Source organism: Lissotriton vulgaris, chromosome 4_1 (genome assembly GCF_964263255.1).
Source record: "Lissotriton vulgaris chromosome 4_1, aLisVul1.2, whole genome shotgun sequence".
Taxonomy (NCBI): domain Eukaryota; kingdom Metazoa; phylum Chordata; class Amphibia; order Caudata; family Salamandridae; genus Lissotriton; species Lissotriton vulgaris.
In genome coordinates this window covers 1,652,822,573-1,652,843,885 of record NC_141691.1, presented here as the reverse complement: position 1 = coordinate 1,652,843,885, position 21,313 = coordinate 1,652,822,573, and the positions used below count along the sequence as shown (strand labels likewise).

Below are 21,313 nucleotides of genomic sequence, written 5' to 3'. Positions count from 1 at the left end.
TGTAGCTCTACGCATTGCATTTTTTCTCCATTGCAAAGTACAGGATTGTAGCAGCCCGCATTGCATTATTCCTTCATTGCAGAGTACATGATTGTAGCGGTGCGCATTGCATTATTTCTTCATTGCAAAGTACGTGATTGGGGTATGACGCATTGCATTATTCCTTCATTGTGCAGTACATGATTGTAGCGGTATGGATTTGCATTATTTCTCCCATTGCAAGGTACTGGGGTGTATTGTTACGCATTGTATTATTACTCCTTTGGCAAGCATAGGTTTGTATCATTACGCAGTGCACTATTGTTTGTCCATTACAACGTGTGTGATTCTAGCATTGCAACCAGCATAGCATTTTGAAAGCAGTGGTGTGGATTTGAACCTACCAGCCAGCCAGAACGAATATTACCCTTTATTATATGTTGGCTTTAGTATTGTGTGGTCTAATCGTATATCTTCTTTGTATAAAGTTTATACTCATTTTATCAAACTCGCGCAGAGCCCATTTATGGTGTCACCAGTGGGTTTCTGTGAGTGTGGTTGATAAGCCTAGTTGCTCGTGCCAATCTACTAAGGGGGTGAGCAGGGCTATCTCAAACGGTGTCCTTACTTGGCCTAACATTGAGTGAGGAGTCTCGGGCCTCACATTTGGTGACAGTGGTGCAGGACTGGGACTCCGAATCCAACATTGACAATGATAAAAATCAAAGTATTGTGTAAACATAGATATTTTGCATGTAGGTCATGATTTTCTCAAGTTCCCAAGCATGACTCCCCAAAAAAATATGCCATTAAATCATACACCACCATGTTTATTCCATTTGACCAATAATTGTCTGTCAACATTTTGACTGATAACAATCTATACATGACACTAATACTCAGTACCAGTTTTCACATTTCTAGTTCCAGACCTTGCCAACATGGAAGAAGGGGATATATCCAAAATAACCAGTTTTAATAGGCATATTATCTTTGACTCATGTCATAAGCTGGAGCCAGATCTTATGGTTCACATAAGGATTCAATAGCATCAATAGACCAAACATGGCAATACTACATTTTGTCGACACAGGATAATTCCAATCAACTATTCCATTATCTGGTGGAATGTCACAACCAAGTTTCAGTTGTGTGCCACATGACGTATGTGCTACAATGATGGGAAACATAAATAGCTACATACAATTTACACACAATGAGGATTTTGCCAATGTGAATGGAGTTTAGCATGATTTGGCACCATAACCACATGCGGTTTGAGCTAATGATGGCACACATATTGCCTTAGTGCCAGCACATGACAAAGAACAAGTCCAATGGAATCTTTAAATCTTCCATTCAATCACAGTGCAAGTTGCCTTGGTACAAGATTTGTATACCCAAAGTCTGTATCTGTCTTTCCCAGGATCAACCTATTCTCCCTTTGTACTTCGAAACAGCACCATATACCTGCAAATGTCACAGCTCTGCAATTTCCAAATATAGATAATATGGTGAAGGAATCTTAAACAGATCAAAACAAAAAGATTTCCAATCAAACATAATATAATAGACACATTACAGAGTCAACGTTTCGAGGACACAGGGTCATGTAGTTCCTAAAAATACATAGGATCTGATCATTTAGACAACATCAACTAAGGGATTAGTGTCCAGATTGATTCCAGACACCCCCTAAGGATATGTTAGCCTTTGGACCAGCTAGCTCACAGTGCCACCATAAGACCCTTAACCCTACTAATGAGTAAATAGTTCCTGGCAACTATTGAACATGATATCCCTTGATCCTTCAGGGATCGCAGAAACAGCATATTACGTTTCGCTCAGTCAATCGCGCTCACCCAGTCTCAGAGAGATACACAGAATGAACAATGGGGACGTTTTCAATGAGCATTTATTGAACCAGCGTCATTCTAGTATAAAGCATGTTTGCTGCGACAACCATTAGACAGACACAGATGTATAAGATTACAAGCACCAACAGAGTAAATAAAAGGTAGAATTCTAACATCATGCTAAAACAGTAAATATATGCAAGCATATAGACATGACAGTAATCAAACGTACTCCTACGATGCAAACCCTACCAAAGTGTACCTAGCATGTATGTCGGTGGAAAGCCAAGAATCCCCTAGGAAAGTGCCAACCCCGTTACCCGATGGGAGAGAACGAAGTACCCCATCTTGGTCTGAAGTTGGACCCCCACAAGGGATGTCAGACCCCTGCATTCTGGAGTTTCTGCGTGCAGGGACCTCAGTGTCTGGTGTCAGCGTGGAAGCTTCTGCTCTGTCTATCTAGTGTAGGTATGGTTCTTTTATACCATAAGGATAGCCTTGGGTTCCTAACACAACTGATATGTTGTGAGTATGATTATGCAAATGAGCCTAAAATAATACCTGCAATTATGCAAAGTAGTTCTTTCGCTCTAGGATGAAGATGACCATGACTTTTACACAGAATATGCTAATCCTGTTTTACACGTAATGCGCAGTTGTCTTTTCTAAGAATCCTCAAGCATAATAAATGAGGCTTTTTTTCAAGGAAACCAATTGACATTTATTCAGCACATAACTGGGTAAAAGGTCAGTTCTAGAACGTTTATGCAGAGAAAGGTAATTTAGCTATTTAGGCTTACATTGGGGTACATAACAACAGTTCAAAAAACAATCAGAGATAAACAGTGTAACTGAACAGAGTAGTCAATGTGTCAAAACTTTGATTAGCAAATGCCATTGGCCTTAATTTCCCTGAAATTGCCCTCTCTAACAAATTACCATGACAATCTTCTCTCATTATCACATCAATAGTTGGTGTAATGATGAAAGTGAGAACATGTAAAGATATACTTACACTTATGAGAGGATGTTGTCAATGACATCTTGATGTAAGTCATCTCTTTCCTCTTCACCACTGTCATCTTCATGTGACATTTCAGGATCCTTACCAGGTGGCTCTTCATGGTTTCTATTCTCTGTGATGTAAGGGATGTTTTGCTGCAGGGCGATGTTGTGGTGCAAGCAGCAGGCCATGGTGATTTGGCACACCTTATCAGGTGAGTAGAGGAGGGCTCCACTAGTTTTGTCCAGACTACAAAATCTGGCCTTTCAGAATCTGAAACCCCTATGGAGCTGTTCCGTAATATATATTAATCATGGGCTGAGCTGGAGAAACACACACAGAAGCTTATGACGTGCAAATCAGGAAACCAGGGGATTTGCACGTTGATTTAGTGGAAATGTTTCTGATTCCAGTAGACCTGTTCTCTGGCGTTTGGTGGCAATAAGGCATTATATGGGCCATCAATTGCTCCAACCACTTGTGGTAGGTGACCCAAACCATAAAAGTCCCCCTTCACATTCTCTAAATCTTGCTGCTGTGGAAACTGGATGAAGCTGATGATGTGTCTCATAAGTGAAGATATAACTTCGCGCAGCACACATTGAAAGTTGGCTGTGACATTCTACCAGATACTTCCACAGTATATTGGAAGGACCCTGTGACCACAGAATGAAGTACTGCCATGCGTTTGAGAATTGGTATAATAGATGTGGAATTTCTGTTGTAAGGTTGAAGATCTGGATCCAGCTGATGACAAATCCATTATAGTTTACCTAATTATATCCCTTTCTTCTATGATGGCAAGGTCAGAAAATGCTCAATGTGCCACTGGATTCAAGCAAGCCTGGCTGATGAGTGGCACTACCCTGAAACCGGTTCCAGGATGCTTGTTTCCATTCCAGGTATAACCTGACTTGGCAGTTCGGGCTGGACTGTTCCCATGAGAAACAGGGTCAAGACTGATTTGCATATGGCTTGGTCCAAACTGGTGAGGCATAGTGAGCAGAAGAATGATGGATTTAACCCAGATCTCTTGACTGGGGGTGAATGTATGATTTATTCAGCATTCTGTCCATCATTTGTTTGCCTATCACTCAAGGTCTGGAAATGGGCGGCACACCTGAGGCCGTCATCTCCTCACTCTCCCAAGGTTTATATGTCTACATTGGTAAAACATTTGCACATTTTTTACATTTTCCACAGCAACGTATTTGATATTTAACACTAAAGTCATGCAGTTATACAAAATATATATGGTTTTACTACATATTTTAATAAAACGTTTGCTTTTTGTCCTTTTTTCACACATTACATACATAGCCTAAAAATCAAATGTATTATTTACAAAATTATTATTTATTTTGCCATAAATGTTGCCAACAGATGTGTCGTGCTAAAATTGCTTTTCAGAGCACTAACACACTACACATAAATTTTTATTTTATTTTTTTTATTGTGTCCATCGAAGTTTGAATTAATCCTGGGCGAAGCACTACGCTATGCTCGTGTAGTTTGCAAAGTTTGCGCTACTTCGCACTACGTGATTGCTCATAGCAACGTAGTGCAGCGTCAGTTTTTGCTTGCTCGCAGTCCTCAACGGCAAGTTGGAGACCGCGAGAGAACAAAATAACATCCCGGCGAGACTTTTTCCTCGTTCGCGATCAGCAACATCAAGTTGCGGATCACGAGCTTGGCAAAAAAAAAACTCCCGGCGAGATTCTCAACGCGGGAAGGACAGGTTTGGCATTGCGAGTGGTCACGTATGCTTGTGACTGCTTGCGATGAGAAACTACCAGTCCGCGTTGAGAAAGTTGCTGCTCGAGTAGAAATGTACTTGAGTGGCAGAAAACGACCGCTTTCACTGTGCAAGATGCGGTTTGCACTGATTGCGCAGTGCAGACAAGCATTCGGCACTGTGCAATCAGTGCAAACAACATTTTGCACAGTGCACTACGCAGTTCGCGTAGCTCAAGTGGTGCGAAGTGCACTTTGCGTAGCTACGCGTAGTGCTACTATGCGAACTAAGAATTTGACCACCTAGTGGGCGTTTAACTCTATAACGGACACAGCCATAGGCTAATACTGGTGAAAATTATGTACGAAGGTCAATGGCTATGTCTGTCTTTGCTGACGATCACGTACGTTGTCTAAATGTACTCCGTGGTTGAGGAAAAAAAGCTCACTTGCCTCATAACACTGCTGCCATGAAGACCTCCCAAAAATCACTCAGCCTAGATCAGGCCTTTACAAACAGATGTATGGAAGCTACCAGTCGCTTCCTGACCCCTTTGGAGTACCACGCAGCCATGAGGTCATTTATTAGATGGGCTCAATGTCATTTTTTCCTGTAACAGTTAAGGAAAGGCTGTGTTCATGTGACATTATGATCATGAAGCAGCAGATAACTAGGCCTGACAATGAGCAGTGCTCATTCAGAATCATGGGCCAGACTGGGGCTGAGACACAGTGAAAAAAAAACTGAAAAACTGAGGTATATCTGTCATAAACATAAAACCTTGCTAAGTCAAATTTTGAGGTATGCATAAAAATATGCCCCTGAATGCTTTTAAATAGAAGACACTTGAAAGGGAGTTTACCTAACTTCTTGAGCTAAAACTTCATTTAATTTTCCTCCCATTTCAAAGTGTGTCATGTCCAAACTGCAGGCCCCTTACTCACAGTGGCCATTATGCACTGTGCCATAAATATTTGTTTAGTAAAGAAAAAGAGGTGCCAGGGCTCGAGTTTGAAACACCAAAGCTTATTTATTCAGCTGGTGTAAGCCTCCCTTTCAATGATTCAAGAAGGTATGTATTTATCATATTTCAACATTTCAAAACATATTTACATTTTCGTACAATCTTCAGAGTGAGAAACATTCCTTAAGCTGTGGAAACAGTTTAAACACATTTTTTCATACATTACAATGCTTTCAATATATTCAAACACAAAACAAATAAGCAAAATTCATCAATAGTTACATTCAAACTTTTTCATATGTGAAAAAAAGAACTGTGAATCATGTACACCTAAACTCATTCGGGTACATTTGCTTATGAATACATTGCCCTATGCTATTATGCGTCTCTTTCGAACAGCCAGATAGCCGACGCGTTTCCAAACCCTTCTCTTAATCAATGGGGTTCTTCATCAGGGCTGGGCTGTGTACATATGGTGCAAAATTAGGGGACATTTAGTATCTCCTTTTCCCTAAACTTTGTAATCTGATTAATGAACAGGCTAAGCCTTTAGATTATTTTTACCTGGTTTCACGTTATTGTTGAGCGCCGTTTTCTAGGCGGGGCATCAGGTAAAACATAAGTTTTCACCACTACCTGAATGGGGGTGAAGGTTAGCAAAGATTATAAGTATTTGAGCTTCTGTCACTACTTATTGTCTTTGGTTCTGTATGTTTTTAGAGCACTGACACTTACTTGTATATCTGTTCGTCTAATTCTTCACTACATCGGAGTGACCATGTCTAGAAGTCTACTGCGCGTTCCGCGGTGATTGTTATTCTGTGAGATCAGAAATTGAATATCAGTTCATGTCCGAAACTCATACTCAAATTTTATATGTATTTATTGTCTGTCCTGCTTACTTGTGCGGGATGCGGCGGGGGACCCAGGCGTTGCTATATTTATATCTGGTTGCGCGAGCGGCGGCTCAAAGGTGATTCAAGATTCGGTGGGGAAAAAGGCACAACGGTAGCTACCGTTACTACGCGATCATATTTCTCTTTGCTTAACGCTTCGGTTCAGTAACCGGGGAGAATCTTACCCTGGTCCGTGTCTTCAGATGCCGCACTTGGGGGTCTGTGCGTCGCGTGACTCTCACTCCGTTTGTCAGTATTCAGGGCGGGTTTCAACACTCAGCGGAACGCGGTTTCCTATTTAAATATGCTGCTCAGCATTGTGGGATATGTAGTTTTGCGGGTTTTCCGCGCTTGTTTACCAAAAAAAATATTTCTAAAGTTTGTGGTTCTCGTGGCTACGGGTACAGCGCTGTGATTCACGTCTCCTCAAAGAGTGTGTTTTTTGGGACAGGTGGGGTTCACCTGGGGCTCAATAGTTGGATCTTTGTAGTTCGGACATTTTGTTCAGGCCATCCATCACACAATTAAATTTTAAAATTAAATATGCTTCTTTTTGGAGTAGCATGGCATCGATGTTTCCTCCTCTTAGGGGGACTTTCATGGCTTGTAGTATTGTCCACTTAAAATCTGTCTCATTATGATTGTGTTCCACAAAGTGCTGAACCATGGGCGCGGACAGCACTTTGTTTTTGATTCTCGATCTGTGTTGAGCTATTCGTTGATTAGCTCTTTGTGTGGCTTTCCCAATGTACAACTTGGGACAAGGGCACATGACTGCATATATGACGTTAGTCGTTTTACAATTTGAGAACCCTTTATGTGTCCATTTTGTATTATTGAATAGGAATTCTTCACCTTCTATTGTGTTGGGGCAAGAGACACACGAGCCACATTTATGGTGGCCTGTTACGGGAGGTAGTCTCCATAGCGTGCGTTGATCAGTTCTAGCTTGGCTGATGCCCAGATCGGCTCTGACTATGTGCTGTGCAATACTTCTATTCTTCTTTAGGGCAAACAATGGCTCCTCCATTGGAACTTCTGAATTCTTGATCAGATGCCAATTCTTTCGAATAATGGATTTCAACTTATTCGTATATGGCCCAAATGTGGGGACACATACCGGCCTTTCGAGGGGTTTGATTTCTTTCTTTGAGTTCAATAATTCCTCCCTTGGGGTGTGCCATGCCCGTGTGGTAGAGTGTTTCAATAGTTTGTGAGGATAGCCTCTCTGTTACAGTTGGTCACTTAGTATCTGAGAGTGGACCAAAAAGTCTTCCTTCCTGGAACAATTCCGTCGGATTCTCAACATTTGTCCGTACGGCAAGTTGGATTTTAGGCTTTTAGGATGGTAGCTTGCATAGTGCAAGATCGTGTTCTTGTCTGTATCTTTACGATGTAAGGTGGTTGTCAATTTGTTTTCATAGGGAAAAACCACCACATCAAGAAAGGTGAGGGATGTTTTACTGGATGTTATTGTAAATTTTATATCTGGAGGTCTGGTGTTAAGCCACTGATGGAATTGGGCAAGCATTTCTTCAGACCCTTTCCATTGACACCAGATATCATCAATGAAACGATACCATTTGGTGATGTTTTGTTGGAAAGGATTATTGCGGTAGATGTAACGCTCCTCGTACAGGGCCATGAAGAGCACCGCCATTTCTGGGGCATAAGGACACCCCATGGCGGTTCCCTTCACCTGCACGTAGAACATGTCCATAATCCGGAAGTAGTTCCTTTTGAGTGCTATTCTCGCCAAGTCAATAATGAAGTCTGTGGGGACTCTATGTGGTCTGGGTCGTGTGTCGAGGTAATACTCCATTGCTTCAAGTCCCTCCTGCTGGGGGATTTGGGTGTATAGGCTGGTGACATCAAAGGATACCATCAGTTCTTGATCTCCATCAAATGGGGTCCCTTCAATCTTATTAATGAAATCCCTTGTGTCTTTAAGGTATGATTTTACTTCGGGTAGAAAGGGTTTTAGGAACACATCCACGTACTTTGCTAACGGTTCCAATAATGAATCGCACCCGGAGACTATGGGCCTCCCGGGTAGTTCAGTCAAGCTTTTGTGAATTTTCGGTAGAAAATAGATCACTGGGATGCATGGGCTCTTTTTGTCTAAATATTGAAACTCTTTTGTTCCTAATATCCCTATGTCACGACCCTCCACGAGTTTTATCTGAATCTCAGCTTTTATTTATGGAGTTGGATCCTCTTTAACTTCTCTGTACGACTCAGTGTTTTTAATCTGACTGTAGGCCTCAGCAATGTATTTATGTCTGTCCCAGACCACAAGTGCACCCCCTTTGTCGGCGGGTTTTAACACTATCGAATCGTCTTTACATAAGTTGTTTAGAGCCATTTGTTGATCTCTGCTAATGTTCCTCTTGAGGAACATTTTTTGTTTACTTAATTGCGTGATGGAGGATAGAACGACTTGTTCAACAACCCGCTGACAAAGGGGGTGCACTTGTGGTCTGGGACAGACATAAATACATTGCTGAGGCCAACAGTCAAATTAAAAACACTGAGTGGTACAGAGAAGTTAAAGAGGATCCAACTCCACAAATAAAAGCTGAGATTCAGATAAAACTCGTGGAGGGTCGTGACATAGGGATATTAGGAACAAAAGAGTTTCAATATTTAGACAAAAAGAGCCCACGCATCCCAGTGATCTATTTTCTACCGAAAATTCACAAAAGCTTGACTGAACCACCCGGGAGGCCCATAGTCTCCGGGTGCGATTCATTATTGGAACCGTTAGCAAAGTACGTGGATGTGTTCCTAAAACCCTTTCTACCCGAAGTAAAATCATACCTTAAAGACACAAGAGATTTCATTAATAAGATTGAAGGGACCCCATTTGATGGAGATCAAGAACTGATGGTATCCTTTGATGTCACCAGCCTATACACCCAAATCCCCCAGCAGGAGGGACTTGAAGCAATGGAGTATTACCTCGACACACGACCCAGACCAGATAGAGTCCCCACAGACTTCATTATTGACTTGGCGAGAATAGCACTCAAAAGGAACTACTTCAGGTTTATGGACACGTTCTACGTGCAGGTGAAGGGCACCGCCATGGGGTGTCCTTATGCCCCAGAAATGGCGGTGCTCTTCATGGCCCTGTACGAGGAGCTTTACATCTACCGCAATAATCCTTTCCAACAAAACATCACCAAATGGTATCGTTTCATTGATGATATCTGGTGTCAATGGAAAGGGTCTGAAGAAATGCTTGCCCAATTCCATCAGTGGCTTAACACCAGACATCCAGATATAAAATTTACAATAACATCCAATAAAACATCCCTCACCTTTCTTGATGTGGTGGTTTTTCCCTATGAAAACAAATTGACAACCACCTTACATCGTAAAGATACAGACAAGAACACCATCTTGCACTATGCAAGCTACCATCCTAAAAGCCTAAAATCCAACTTGCCGTACGGACAAATGTTGAGAATCCAACGGAATTGTTCCAGGAAGGAAGACTTTTTGATCCACTCTCAGATACTAAGTGACCAACTGCAACAGAGAGGTTTTCCTCACAAACTATTGAAACACTCTACCACACGGGCATGGCACACCCCAAGGGAGGAATTATTGAACTCAAAGAAAGAAATCAAACCCCTCGAAAGGCCCGTATGTGTCACCACATTTGGGCTATATACGAATAAGTTGAAATCCATTATTCGAAAGAATTGGCATCTGATCAAGAATTCAGAAGTTCCAATGGAGGAGCCATTGTTTGCCCTAAAGAAGAATAGAAGAATTGCACAGCACATAGTCAGAGCCGATCTGGGCATCAGCCAAGCTAGAACTGATCTACGCACGCTATGGAGACTACCTCCCGTAACAGGCCACCATAAATGTGGCTCGTGTGTCTCTTGCCCCAACACAATAGAAGGTGAAGAATTCCTATTCAATAATACAAAATGGACACATAAAGGGTTCTCAAATTGTAAAACGACTAACGTCATATATGCAGTCATGTGCCCTTGTCCCAAGTTGTACATTGGGAAAACCACACAAAGAGCTAATCAACGAATAGCTCAACACAGATGGAGAATCAAAAACAAAGTGCTGTCCGCGCCCATGGTTCAGCACTTTGTGGAACACAATCATAATGAGACAGATTTTAAGTGGACAATACTACAAGCCATGAAAGTCCCCCTAAGAGGAGGAAACATCGATGCCATGCTACTCCAAAAAGAAGCATATTTAATTTTAAAATTTAATTGTGTGATGGATGGCCTGAACGAAATGTCCGAACTACAAAGATCCAACTATTGAGCTCCCGGTGAACCCCACCTGTCCCAAAAAACACACTCTTTGAGGAGACGTGAATCACAGCGCTGTACCCGTAGCCACGAGAACCACAAACTTTAGAAATATTTTTTTTGGTAAACAAGCGCGGAAAACCCGCAAAACTACATATCCCACAATGCTGAGCAGCATATTTAAATAGGAAACCGCGTTCCGCTGAGTGTTGAAACCCGCCCTGAATACTGACAAACGGAGTGAGAGTCACGCTGCGCACAGACCCCCAAGTGCGGCATCTGAAGACACGGACCAGGGTAAGATTCTCCCCGGTTACTGAACCGAAGCGTTAAGCAAAGAGAAATATGATCGCGTAGTAACAGTAGCTACCGTTGTGCCTTTTTCCCCACAGAATCTTGAATCACCTTTGAGCCGCTGCTCGCGCAACCAGATATAAATATAGCAACGCCTGGGTCCCCCGCCGCATCCCGCACAAGTAAGCAGGACAGACAATAAATACATATAAAATTTGAGTATGAGTTTCGGACATGAACTGATATTCAATTTCTGATCTCACAGAATAACAATCACCGCGGAACGCGCAGTAGACTTCTAGACATGGTCACTCCGATGTAGTGAAGAATTAGACGAACAGATATACAAGTAAGTGTCAGTGCTCTAAAAACATACAGAACCAAAGACAATAAGTAGTGACAGAAGCTCAAATACTTATAATCTTTGCTAACCTTCACCCCCATTCAGGTAGTGGTGAAAACTTATGTTTTACCTGATGCCCCGCCTAGAAAACAGCGCTCAACAATAACGTGAAACCAGGTAAAAATAATCTAAAGCCTTAGCCTGTTCATTAATCAGATTACAAAGTTTAGGGAAAAGGAGATACTAAATGTCCCCTAATTTTGCACCATAGGTACACAGCCCAGCCCTGATGAAGAACCCCATTGATTAAGAGAAGGGTTTGGAAACGCGTCGGCTATCTGGCTGTTCGAAAGAGACGCATAATAGCATAGGGCAATGTATTCATAAGCAAATGTACCCGAATGAGTTTAGGTGTACATGATTCACAGTTCTTTTTTTCACATATGAAAAAGTTTGAATGTAACTATTGATGAATTTTGCTTATTTGTTTTGTGTTTGAATATATTGAAAGCATTGTAATGTATGAAAAAATGTGTTTAAACTGTTTCCACAGCTTAAGGAAGGTTTCTCACTCTGAAGATTGTACGAAAATGTAAATATGTTTTGAAATGTTGAAATATGATAAATACATACCTTCTTGAATCATTGAAAGGAAGGCTTACACCAGCTGAATAAATAAGCTTTGGTGTTTCAAACTCGAGCCCTGGCACCTCTTTTTCTTTACTAATGTAATTTTCCAGCCAGGACCCGTAGGACAAAACCCCCCCCCATTCATATAAATATTTGTTTAGCCTTCAGCAATTCACAATATTTTGCACGGATCAGAAGTAGGTCACATCACATAATATGCAGGAGCTCCCTAGGCCTGAATTGTTGACTTTGGGCCATGATATGGGATTACCTCCCTTCTAACAGGAGATTAATCTATATTTTAAAATATCTGGTTACAAATTAAGCTTCTATAAAACTGAGATTTTACCTATAAGCTCCTTATGTTATCAATTTATGTTTTCTGATACCAATGTTATGTGGTATCCATGTAAGATTAAATATTTAGGTGTCTGGTTCTCACCTGCCATTTCCCACCCTCTTGATTATAATTTTAGTGGACTAAAACTTAGAATTCAAAATGAACTCTCCTCTTGGCACCTCTTCATTTATCCTGGTGGGGAGATTAGACACTCTTAAAATGATGATTGCACCTCTTATTCTTTTTTTACTTCCTATGGTACCTTTCAAAATTCCTAATTATTATTTCACTCAAAATAATTCTCCCTGTACCAAATTTCTCTGGAATAATAAAACTGCCTGTATTGCTTTATCCAAATTAATGAAACCAAAAAATGAAGGGGGTGTACGTCTTCCAACTTTTAAAATATGTCATACTGCTTTTTTAATTAGAAAGATGTATACATTCATTTTCTTTTTAATATAATGTTTTTATGATTAACTGCACTTTTATTTCCAAGCATCCTATCTTACAATATTCCCAACATCTATTACATTCATTGTTCAACCTTGGCTCTAATTTTTATCAATCGTTCCTTGCCTTTTCTATCTGGTATAATAAATGTATTAAGTTTCATCATGAATCATTCTATTTTATATCTGGAAAGAAAAGATATCTTATATATTCATCAATTATTCTCCCACAATTCTGTTATACTATTCGTACTTCAATCTTTTTTTTATAAGCAAAATCTTTCCTGTTGATTCTATTCCATTTACTCTCTAGACACCTTTATACAATATTGCCTTTGATTCTAACCCTAAAGCTTCTTTCACATATAAAATCTTATCTGCTCCTATTTCCGGCAAACTTAAATCCTCAATTAAAATAGCATGAGAATACGACCTCTCCAATATTTCCCTCTCAACTCAACAACGGAAGAAATTATGATACAAAATCTTTACTGCTTCCAAAGCTGCCAATATTACTCGATCTCTATTTTTTGGTCATGTCTTTCCTCCAATGGCACAATACTTAATTTAATATACTATTGCCCTAATGTTTTTAACTTTTAGAAATCTCTTTGGTCTAAATGGTCTAAGATATTTCATGTTCCATTATACAATCAAAATGTTTTTTCTTCGCACTATGTCTGATTATTTCCATGACAGCCTTCGAAATTGATGCTATTTGACCTTTTTATTGCACTTGCTTTTAAGGTTATTCTTACTTGTTGGAAAGATTATTCTAAAATATATTTATTAAAATGGGGGAATTGTATTTGTGATAAGCATAGAATATATACTGTGTCATCTTCATCGTTATCTCAGAAAATTAAATCTGATTTACTTTGGCTACTCTTTACTACCTTTCTTTATCTTCGCACTCATCTTTACCCTAATTTTGATTTGTCTATCTTTTTTTTCTCCTATTTCTCTCCTTCTTCTTCTATTCCTTTCCTATCCCCTCCTTCTCTCCTTTGTTCTTACTTAAAATATGAAAGTGACTAATGTTAGACATGTACTCTGCTCATTTTTTTACTTACCTTATACCATAAGATTGTATTTTACAGTTTTTTATCGTAATATTGCTGTTTTATCCCTTTACCCTTTAAGATGTGTATTTTTTATATGGTATTTTTCTTCCTTCTGCTGTCTGTAATCTTAGTATTCTTTTTTTTATTCCAATAAAAAGTTATTTAACAGTAAAAAAGAGTTTGGACCCATTAAGGGCATTGTAGAAATCTTCATTCGCTCAAGGCTTAGGGTTGCATTCGTCCACAGAAGGGGTGATTTATGATTTCCTTGCCCAATCAGCTGAATAGTGCATTAACAGGAAACCCTGCACCTGATTCACAAATAACCATAAATCTAAACCTGTACATGTACTCCTAGGCACAAGTGTAGATTTATGACTTTAGTCTATTGAAAAAATTTACTAGGTGGCTGTTTACAAAACTACACCAGTCACGGCTTCCAAAGCATTCTCCTGACAAAGGCATTTATTTTCTGTGCTGTAGGATTTCCCGAAAGTCAAATTGTATGCACAGTGCAATTCTGCATTGTAGAAAGCCACGTTTTCTTTTCCTTTTTAACTCCATGGGTAAAAGTTTGAATTACATGATGACATTAATCACATTTTTTGAGCATTACAGAATATGGACACCCCTTAAAGGGGAGGGAGCAATTGACAAAGCCTACAAATATGTGACTCAAAATCATTTGAAAAATCTGTTAGGCCTGTATGTTTTGTGCCATAGTTACCAGTATATAGAGCTCAGGTTAAGTTAGTGGCTTTAAGGGTTCTCCCTGATAAGAGTTGTAATTATTCCTGGAAGTGGGCAGTCGCCCACCCCAAATAATAATCCAGTTCTTACAGACGATTAATATTTACATGATACCCAAAATACTCAGAGAATCACATTAGCTTCAGACCTTGTGTTCAGGAACATTAAAAATAATGTGCACGCCCCCTCACCAGGAATTAAAGGATAAGTGAGTGCTTTGTGGCTGCATCTGTGTCCTTGTTAGACTTGAGGGTGTTGTTCATCCTGGCACCCATAGCTTCTGTTGTGGCGCTGTTGTCCATGGCCCTTTATGGATGTCAAGTATAGACAGAGGGATGATCTTGCTGCCCCAGATGGATCTCCACTGTGTTGTACACATCATGGCCAGTATTTGGCATCTGGAACCACTCTTTAGTTGTTATACTTGAAGCTGATCAGCAAAGCAAGGGACATTTTGCACTCAAGTGTTAGTAAGTAACCATCTCACTAAGTAGGTGATTAGGTAAAGACATCCCTCCTGTTTTTTTTAAATATCTTTGTGTTGAGCGTGCATGGTCGCTAAAAGATCATTTCCAACTTAGCACACGCCTCTCATATAATACCACAGATTTCTACTAAGGTCTGCATGACGTGACCTGGATGAAGCAGTCTCTACAACACATTTCTTTGTGCCAGGTAATAGATGGTTTTGTCCTTACAATTTCCCATTCTCTCTTGTGCAGTATATGCAGGCCTTCCAGCTTGGTTGGGTTCACTCATAGCATCATACATTCCTTCAGAGCTTGCAAATAAAACAAAATATTGGTATTTAATTTGTTATTTGTGAAAATACTGTGAAGAACATGTAATCCGACATTCTAACAGTGTTTGTATATCTCTGATAAATAGGGACTGAGCAAAGTCAAAAGTATTTGAAATGAAATTTGATTAGCGCATGGCTGCCCGAAAGCATCCCAGTGCTTGCTTAGGGAACCCGTCCTGGTATTCCCCTGCGAGATAACCCATTACTGGGCATCCCCAAGGCGAAAGCCAGGCATCCCGCTGCGAGGGGCCGTTGTGGAGATTGAGCAAGCTATTGCCCAGAGTTACAGAGTGGGACTCCATGATTGGAATAGGCACCGAGGCGAGAATTGTCAGGTCTGGGGAAATTTGAGCCCAAGACCCGCCGAGGCGGGGAATTGAACCCTGGTCCGGGCTAGACCTCTGCATCAGGGTCTGCCGCTCCAACCACTTGAGCCACACTTCTCCACTCTCTCTCTGCTATTACCTTCCTAATACATACATACCTTCCATGTACAATATGTATCTTTATATATATTTATTTACTCTTAATTCAGCATCTCCAATGCACTACCCTATATCTCTTCCTATACCTCTCTCAATATATCCTACACCTTCACTCTAACTCACCCCTGACCTCATTCTATGATTCTCCTACTCTCTCTAATGCACTACCCTATTTCTCACCCTATATTTCTCTCAATATATCCTCTACCTCCACTCCCTGACTCATCCCAAACCTCATTCGACTGCTCTTTCCAATGCATTACCCTATATCTCACCATATGCCTCTCTCAATAAGTCCTTTACCTCCACCCTTCCCTCGTGTACCCCTCCTAGACTCATCTGAGGCTGCATCTTTCATCCTAATCCACTTCTAGAGATTCTTGCCCCCTCCATCTTTTTTTTACTCATTCCAAATCTCCTCCTGCTGCTATGATCTCCAAAAAAAAACTTTCTAGACCCTTCCCTCTTTTATGCCTCGACTATCCTTTTCAATCCAGCTAATAGACTCACGTGTGGCTCAATTGTTAGAGTGGCAGACCCTGATGCAGAGTTCTGGCCCGGGACCAGGCTTCAATTCCCCCCCTCAGCGGGTCTTGGGCTCAAAATTCCACAGACCTGATAATTCTTGCCTTGGTGCCTATTCCAATCATGGAGTCCCACTCTGCAACTCTGGGCAATAGCTTGCTTAATCTCCACAACGGCCCCCACAACGCTAAGGATGCCTGGCCTCCACCTTGGGGGTGCCCAGGAGTGGACGCCTCACAGGGAAAGCCAAGATGGGTTCCACAGCGGTATTCGTACAAGCGCCTTGAGACCCTTGTGGGTGAGTAGTGCGCTATACAAGTATCAATTAAATTTTTTTTTACATGTCCACCACTCAAATAAATGTCATAATTCCCTATACTAATTCATCAATAATCCTGTTTGGGTTCTGGAGTAGCGTGCTACTCACCAAAAAGTGCTTCAACGCCTCATAAGGGTAACGAGAGCTATATAAATGCAAACCTTTCCCTCTTTGATCCCTCCACTATGCTTTTTCAATCCAAATAACAGACTAACCTATCCATCGCTCAAATTAATTTCATATCCCCCTATGCTAATTCTCCTCTTATCCTTTTTGGGTTGCGGAACAGCGTGCTACTGGTAGAAAAGCTCTTCCACGCCTCGTCAGGGGCAGTAAGCGCTACATACTACCAATTACAATTACACATGGGACAAAATGTTTTGCTAATACCAGTGAAAGTTTTTTGCCTATCTTTAGTCTAGAAAATACAATATTAAATGTGACCATTTCCAGAGCACGCAGACAGACTCAACAATGCAACGTTTTCACAGCATACAACCTTCATTTTGTCCTTGGCATGGGCGGCCTGCACGCAACAGTATTTGTATAGATACATGTGCAAATTAAACCCAAATAGAAATTCTCTGCTTTTTGCGCGGATGGCACGGAGGCCTAGCATGATATTCAGTTCACGTTAACACAACTGCATTACAGTTTCCCATTATGGCACTCCACCGCTTTCTGGAATAAAAGCAGCGATTTACGGAGGACAGACATCCGCATCAGAGTGCACATTTAACCCGAGAATGTGTCCACCTTGTCATTTAAACGATGCTTTCAGTGCAAGGCAGAGATATCAGCCAGAGTTTAAATACCGGTTTTAATTCCGTGCCACAGCTGCCTCTGCTTCCATTTCCAGGGACATAAAAGCCGAGGAATGTAGCAGATGAGGCCGAGGGGCCCTGAGACCTGTGGCTGGGACAATGTGGGAGCCATTCCGGATCCATCGGCGTGATTGATGACACGGCCAGGCTATGGAGTTATTGTGACCTCCGCATCCTCCGCCTGATGCTGAGACACGCTGCAATTTGCCGCTCGCTCCCCTGAGATGCTGGACTCCCACTGCTGCCTTCAGGGATGCTGCGCCCGAGTCTGCCGAGCAATTTAAATACTGCACACAATCTAAGTGCAATCAATGACAATAAAAAGGAAAGCTAGCAGAGTTCTTTCTGTTTCTAGGAAAGCAGAGGGCAAAATTTAAATCTCTGCTGTCCCAGCAAAGAAATGCCAGGGTCAATTTCTTGCCTTGCACAAAAGTGAGATATCTAACAAATAGCAATCTCCTTTTTCTGATTGAAAACATGGGTCATTTTGAATCTTTGTGGGTGGAGACATTCACTCCGTGGTGAATAGTCGAATTAATAATGTTTTTATTTGTACACTGTAGAGGTGATAACCGGCGCCCTGGGGCTCGACTGGGAACAAAATGCAGCCCCAGAACCAGTGACGTAGGAAGGGCAAAATGTCCTTTTACTAACCGGTTATCTTAATTACTCCTGTTCCCGCTGTCATCGTCCCACGTAACTGAGTGGAGATGACCATCTCTTTGACAGAGAAAAAGAACAGGACCATGCTGGGATACCCAAACTTCTCCCTCCCACTGGTAGTACATAGCCCAGCATGCAGCCTTAAAATACCAAGCCAACAACCGGAATGTCGGTCGCCAGGGAGGGAGTGGCGTAAGGAATGGGACGAGGACAACGGGACCAGGAGTAATGAAGTTTACCGGTAAGTAATAGGACATTACTCCCAGGTCTCTCCTGTCCTCGTCCCATTCCGTAACTAGTTGGGGAATACCAAAGCAGAGAACCCGGCCTTCCGGAACCCCAGCAACACCAGGGCACCAGACTGAAAAAGGACACCCACAGGAGCAAAAGGAGCCCTCAAGAAAGGAGAAAAACGCAGGTAGGACCATACAACCAACCATGCCCCCAACCAAGTGGACAGAGCTAAGACCTCAAAACCAGCCAGAGACATCCAGAAAAAAACCACAAGACCACCCAGGCAAGTCAGAAGGGGCCCCACACACAGAGCCAAGCCCCAAGGGAACAAACAGAGGGGCCAAAACCAAGCCCCCCGACCCCCCCCTCCGAACGACCAAAGGAAGTCCAGGAGAATTGGACGCATCCCAACGGAGAAACGGAGCCAGAAAGGGCAAACTACCAGGTAGAAACCCCCAAGGGCGAAGCCCACAACCCCAGGCACCACCAGGCAGCCACACAACCAGGGACCAAACAGGCCAACCCATCCCTAAGGCCAAGAGCAGAGGAGAACAGGCCACACAGGGCGGCAGGGTCGAAGGCCCAGGGAGGAACACAGCAGAGGCAAGACAGAGAGTGACCCTCCCCCTGAAAACAGGGAAGAAGGCGAACCACAGGCACAGGAACCCACAAAGGACCACACCCAAAAGCGAGGGGAAGAAAGATGAAAACGAAGAGGCACGCCAAAGCAAGAGAGCAAGGAAAGACACAACAAATCACAGGACAACCCCAACACACCAGGGGAAGCCACCAGCAGAGCTGCAAAGACCAAAGAAGGCAGAACTGAACAAGCAAACAGGCACCCATCCAGAGGAACAGCCAGAAAGAAAAGGGGGCAGGGAACCCAAGCAAGCCCTCTGCCCCCAGATGATAACAGCAGCATCAGTAGGGAACCCGGAGGCCAGAAACCCACGGAAGGACCAGGCCACAGGGCAGGACCGACCAATGGCCAAACCCAGCCGAAACACCGAAGAGCCGCAGGAACTAAGAGTCCGTCCCACAGGGTGAAGATCCCGGGGCACCAGAACCAGGCCAGAGGTACACCCCCAAAGCAGGAGACACCGGGACACGAAGCCCAGCAACCCGCCCAACGGAGGCCAGGGAGAGCAAAGAAGCGCAACCTGAAGCAGGCCTGGAAAAAACCAGGGCACAACCAAAAAAGTCAACAACAGAGGCCCAACACGGAACTGGGGAAACCAATCCCCAGAACCGGAAAGGAGGAAACACCACCAAGCAAGAGCCGACCACCTGCCAGGAGGAGAAAGCAGGACACCAAGGACCCACTGAAGGTGAACCCCAAGAGGATCTGCAGAACGACAGAATAGGAAAGTCCAACAAAGAGGCCAACAGCCCAACCCCGCAGGAGACCCACAAATGCCCAAGAAACCAGCCGGAGAAACTGGCAGCAGGCACACAACAAGGCACCACCAGGACACGGAAAGAGAGGCAAAAAACCTCCAACCAAAAAGGGGCACAGGAAAAGGCACAGCAGCCAACCACTGCCAGGCCACCCAGAGAGTGGAGAAGCAGAGGGAGGGAGCCCAGCAGCCCACGCAATGGACTCAGCGCCACAGCCAGCTGCAAAGGAGCGGCACAGGAAAGGACAGAAGACCAGCCCAAGACCGCTCCAAAAGCCCAAGATAATGAGTGGCCAGGAAAGGACCCAAGCAAGGACCAAAAGAGGACCCCAAGCAAAAAAGGGCCCCACAACACAAAGCCCGACACATCCAAGCCGAGAGGTGCATCAGCGACCCACACGCACAAGGGAACGGGAGGCCAAACACAGCTACCACAAGGGCAAACCCAACAGAGGCAGAGCCCAGGCCCCAAGAGCACACCGGAACAACCCAGGCACCAGAAACCAAAGGAGAGGAGCCCGGAGAAGCCAAAGGCACACCACCCAACAGGGGAGTGGGAACAGACTCAAATAAGGGCAGAAGAAACACCCCAGAGCCAAAAAGAGAGCATGGGTCACAGAAACCACAGGTCAAAAACTGCCTGCGCGGGAGCACAGGCCCAACGAGAGGCCCCCAAAGGGAAAAGGTCAGAGCCCCAGACGTGAGGCAAAGCCAACGCAACCTGAAAGTGGAAAGAGAGGAGCGGGAAGGAGCAAAGTGGCCCACACACAAGGGGAGGCCAAAACCCAACACCCACAAGCAGGGAAAGGGCACAGCTGACAGGGCAGGGCACAGGAAGTGCGCACCCGAAGAACAAGGGACCACCCAAGGCAGAGGCCAAGGAAGACCAATGACACCCAGCCACCACAGGAGGCAAATGAAGGGGTAGGCAAGAAGGCAAGCCCAACAAGCCATCAAGGGAATCACAAGAAGGGGGAATGGAAACCACAACAAGAAACCAAACCCCGGCAAACCGGCAGCACGCAAGAAGCAAAACCAACACCAGCCAGAACCAACCAGGGCCCAACCAGCACCGCCCCGGAGCCTACAGCCCAACAAGGGCAAGGGCCCACCAGGACAGAGGGAGGACACAACAGCCCTCTCCCCACGGAAAACAAGGGAGAGGACCCAGCAAACCCGCAGAAGGCACCCCGAGCACAGGGCAAGCAAAAGCACCCGGAAGGAGGCAAGAAGCGCCCAACAGTGAAAAACCGCAGGAAGGCACCCAGACAGGCACGCACCAGGCCCGAACCCACCAAAGGTGCAGGAACCAACCGGCGGAAGGGCAGCAGGCAGCCGAAGGAAGCCCAAGAACTACAAGGCACCAGGACCCGAAAAAACGGGCAAACGCCCGACAAGCAGCCAGGGACGACCAGAACAGGCCACAGCAACAGGCAAGCCCAGGCATACCCCAAGTCAGGTACCAACCA

The 21,313-nt window shown here is 43.4% G+C and overlaps 1 protein-coding gene across 1 annotated transcript in view; it reads left to right on the top strand.

The window, feature by feature from the left end:
* LOC147724356 (uncharacterized) overlaps positions 1–20,548 on the top strand; it is a 42,398-nt gene extending 21,850 nt beyond the window's left edge. Inside the window, exon 2 of the mRNA XM_086918028.1 lies at positions 19,490–20,548. Coding sequence (XP_086774154.1) covers positions 19,490–20,548 — 1,059 coding nt within the window. The remainder of the gene's footprint in view (positions 1–19,489) is intronic.
* The last annotated feature ends 765 nt before the right edge of the window (positions 20,549–21,313 follow it).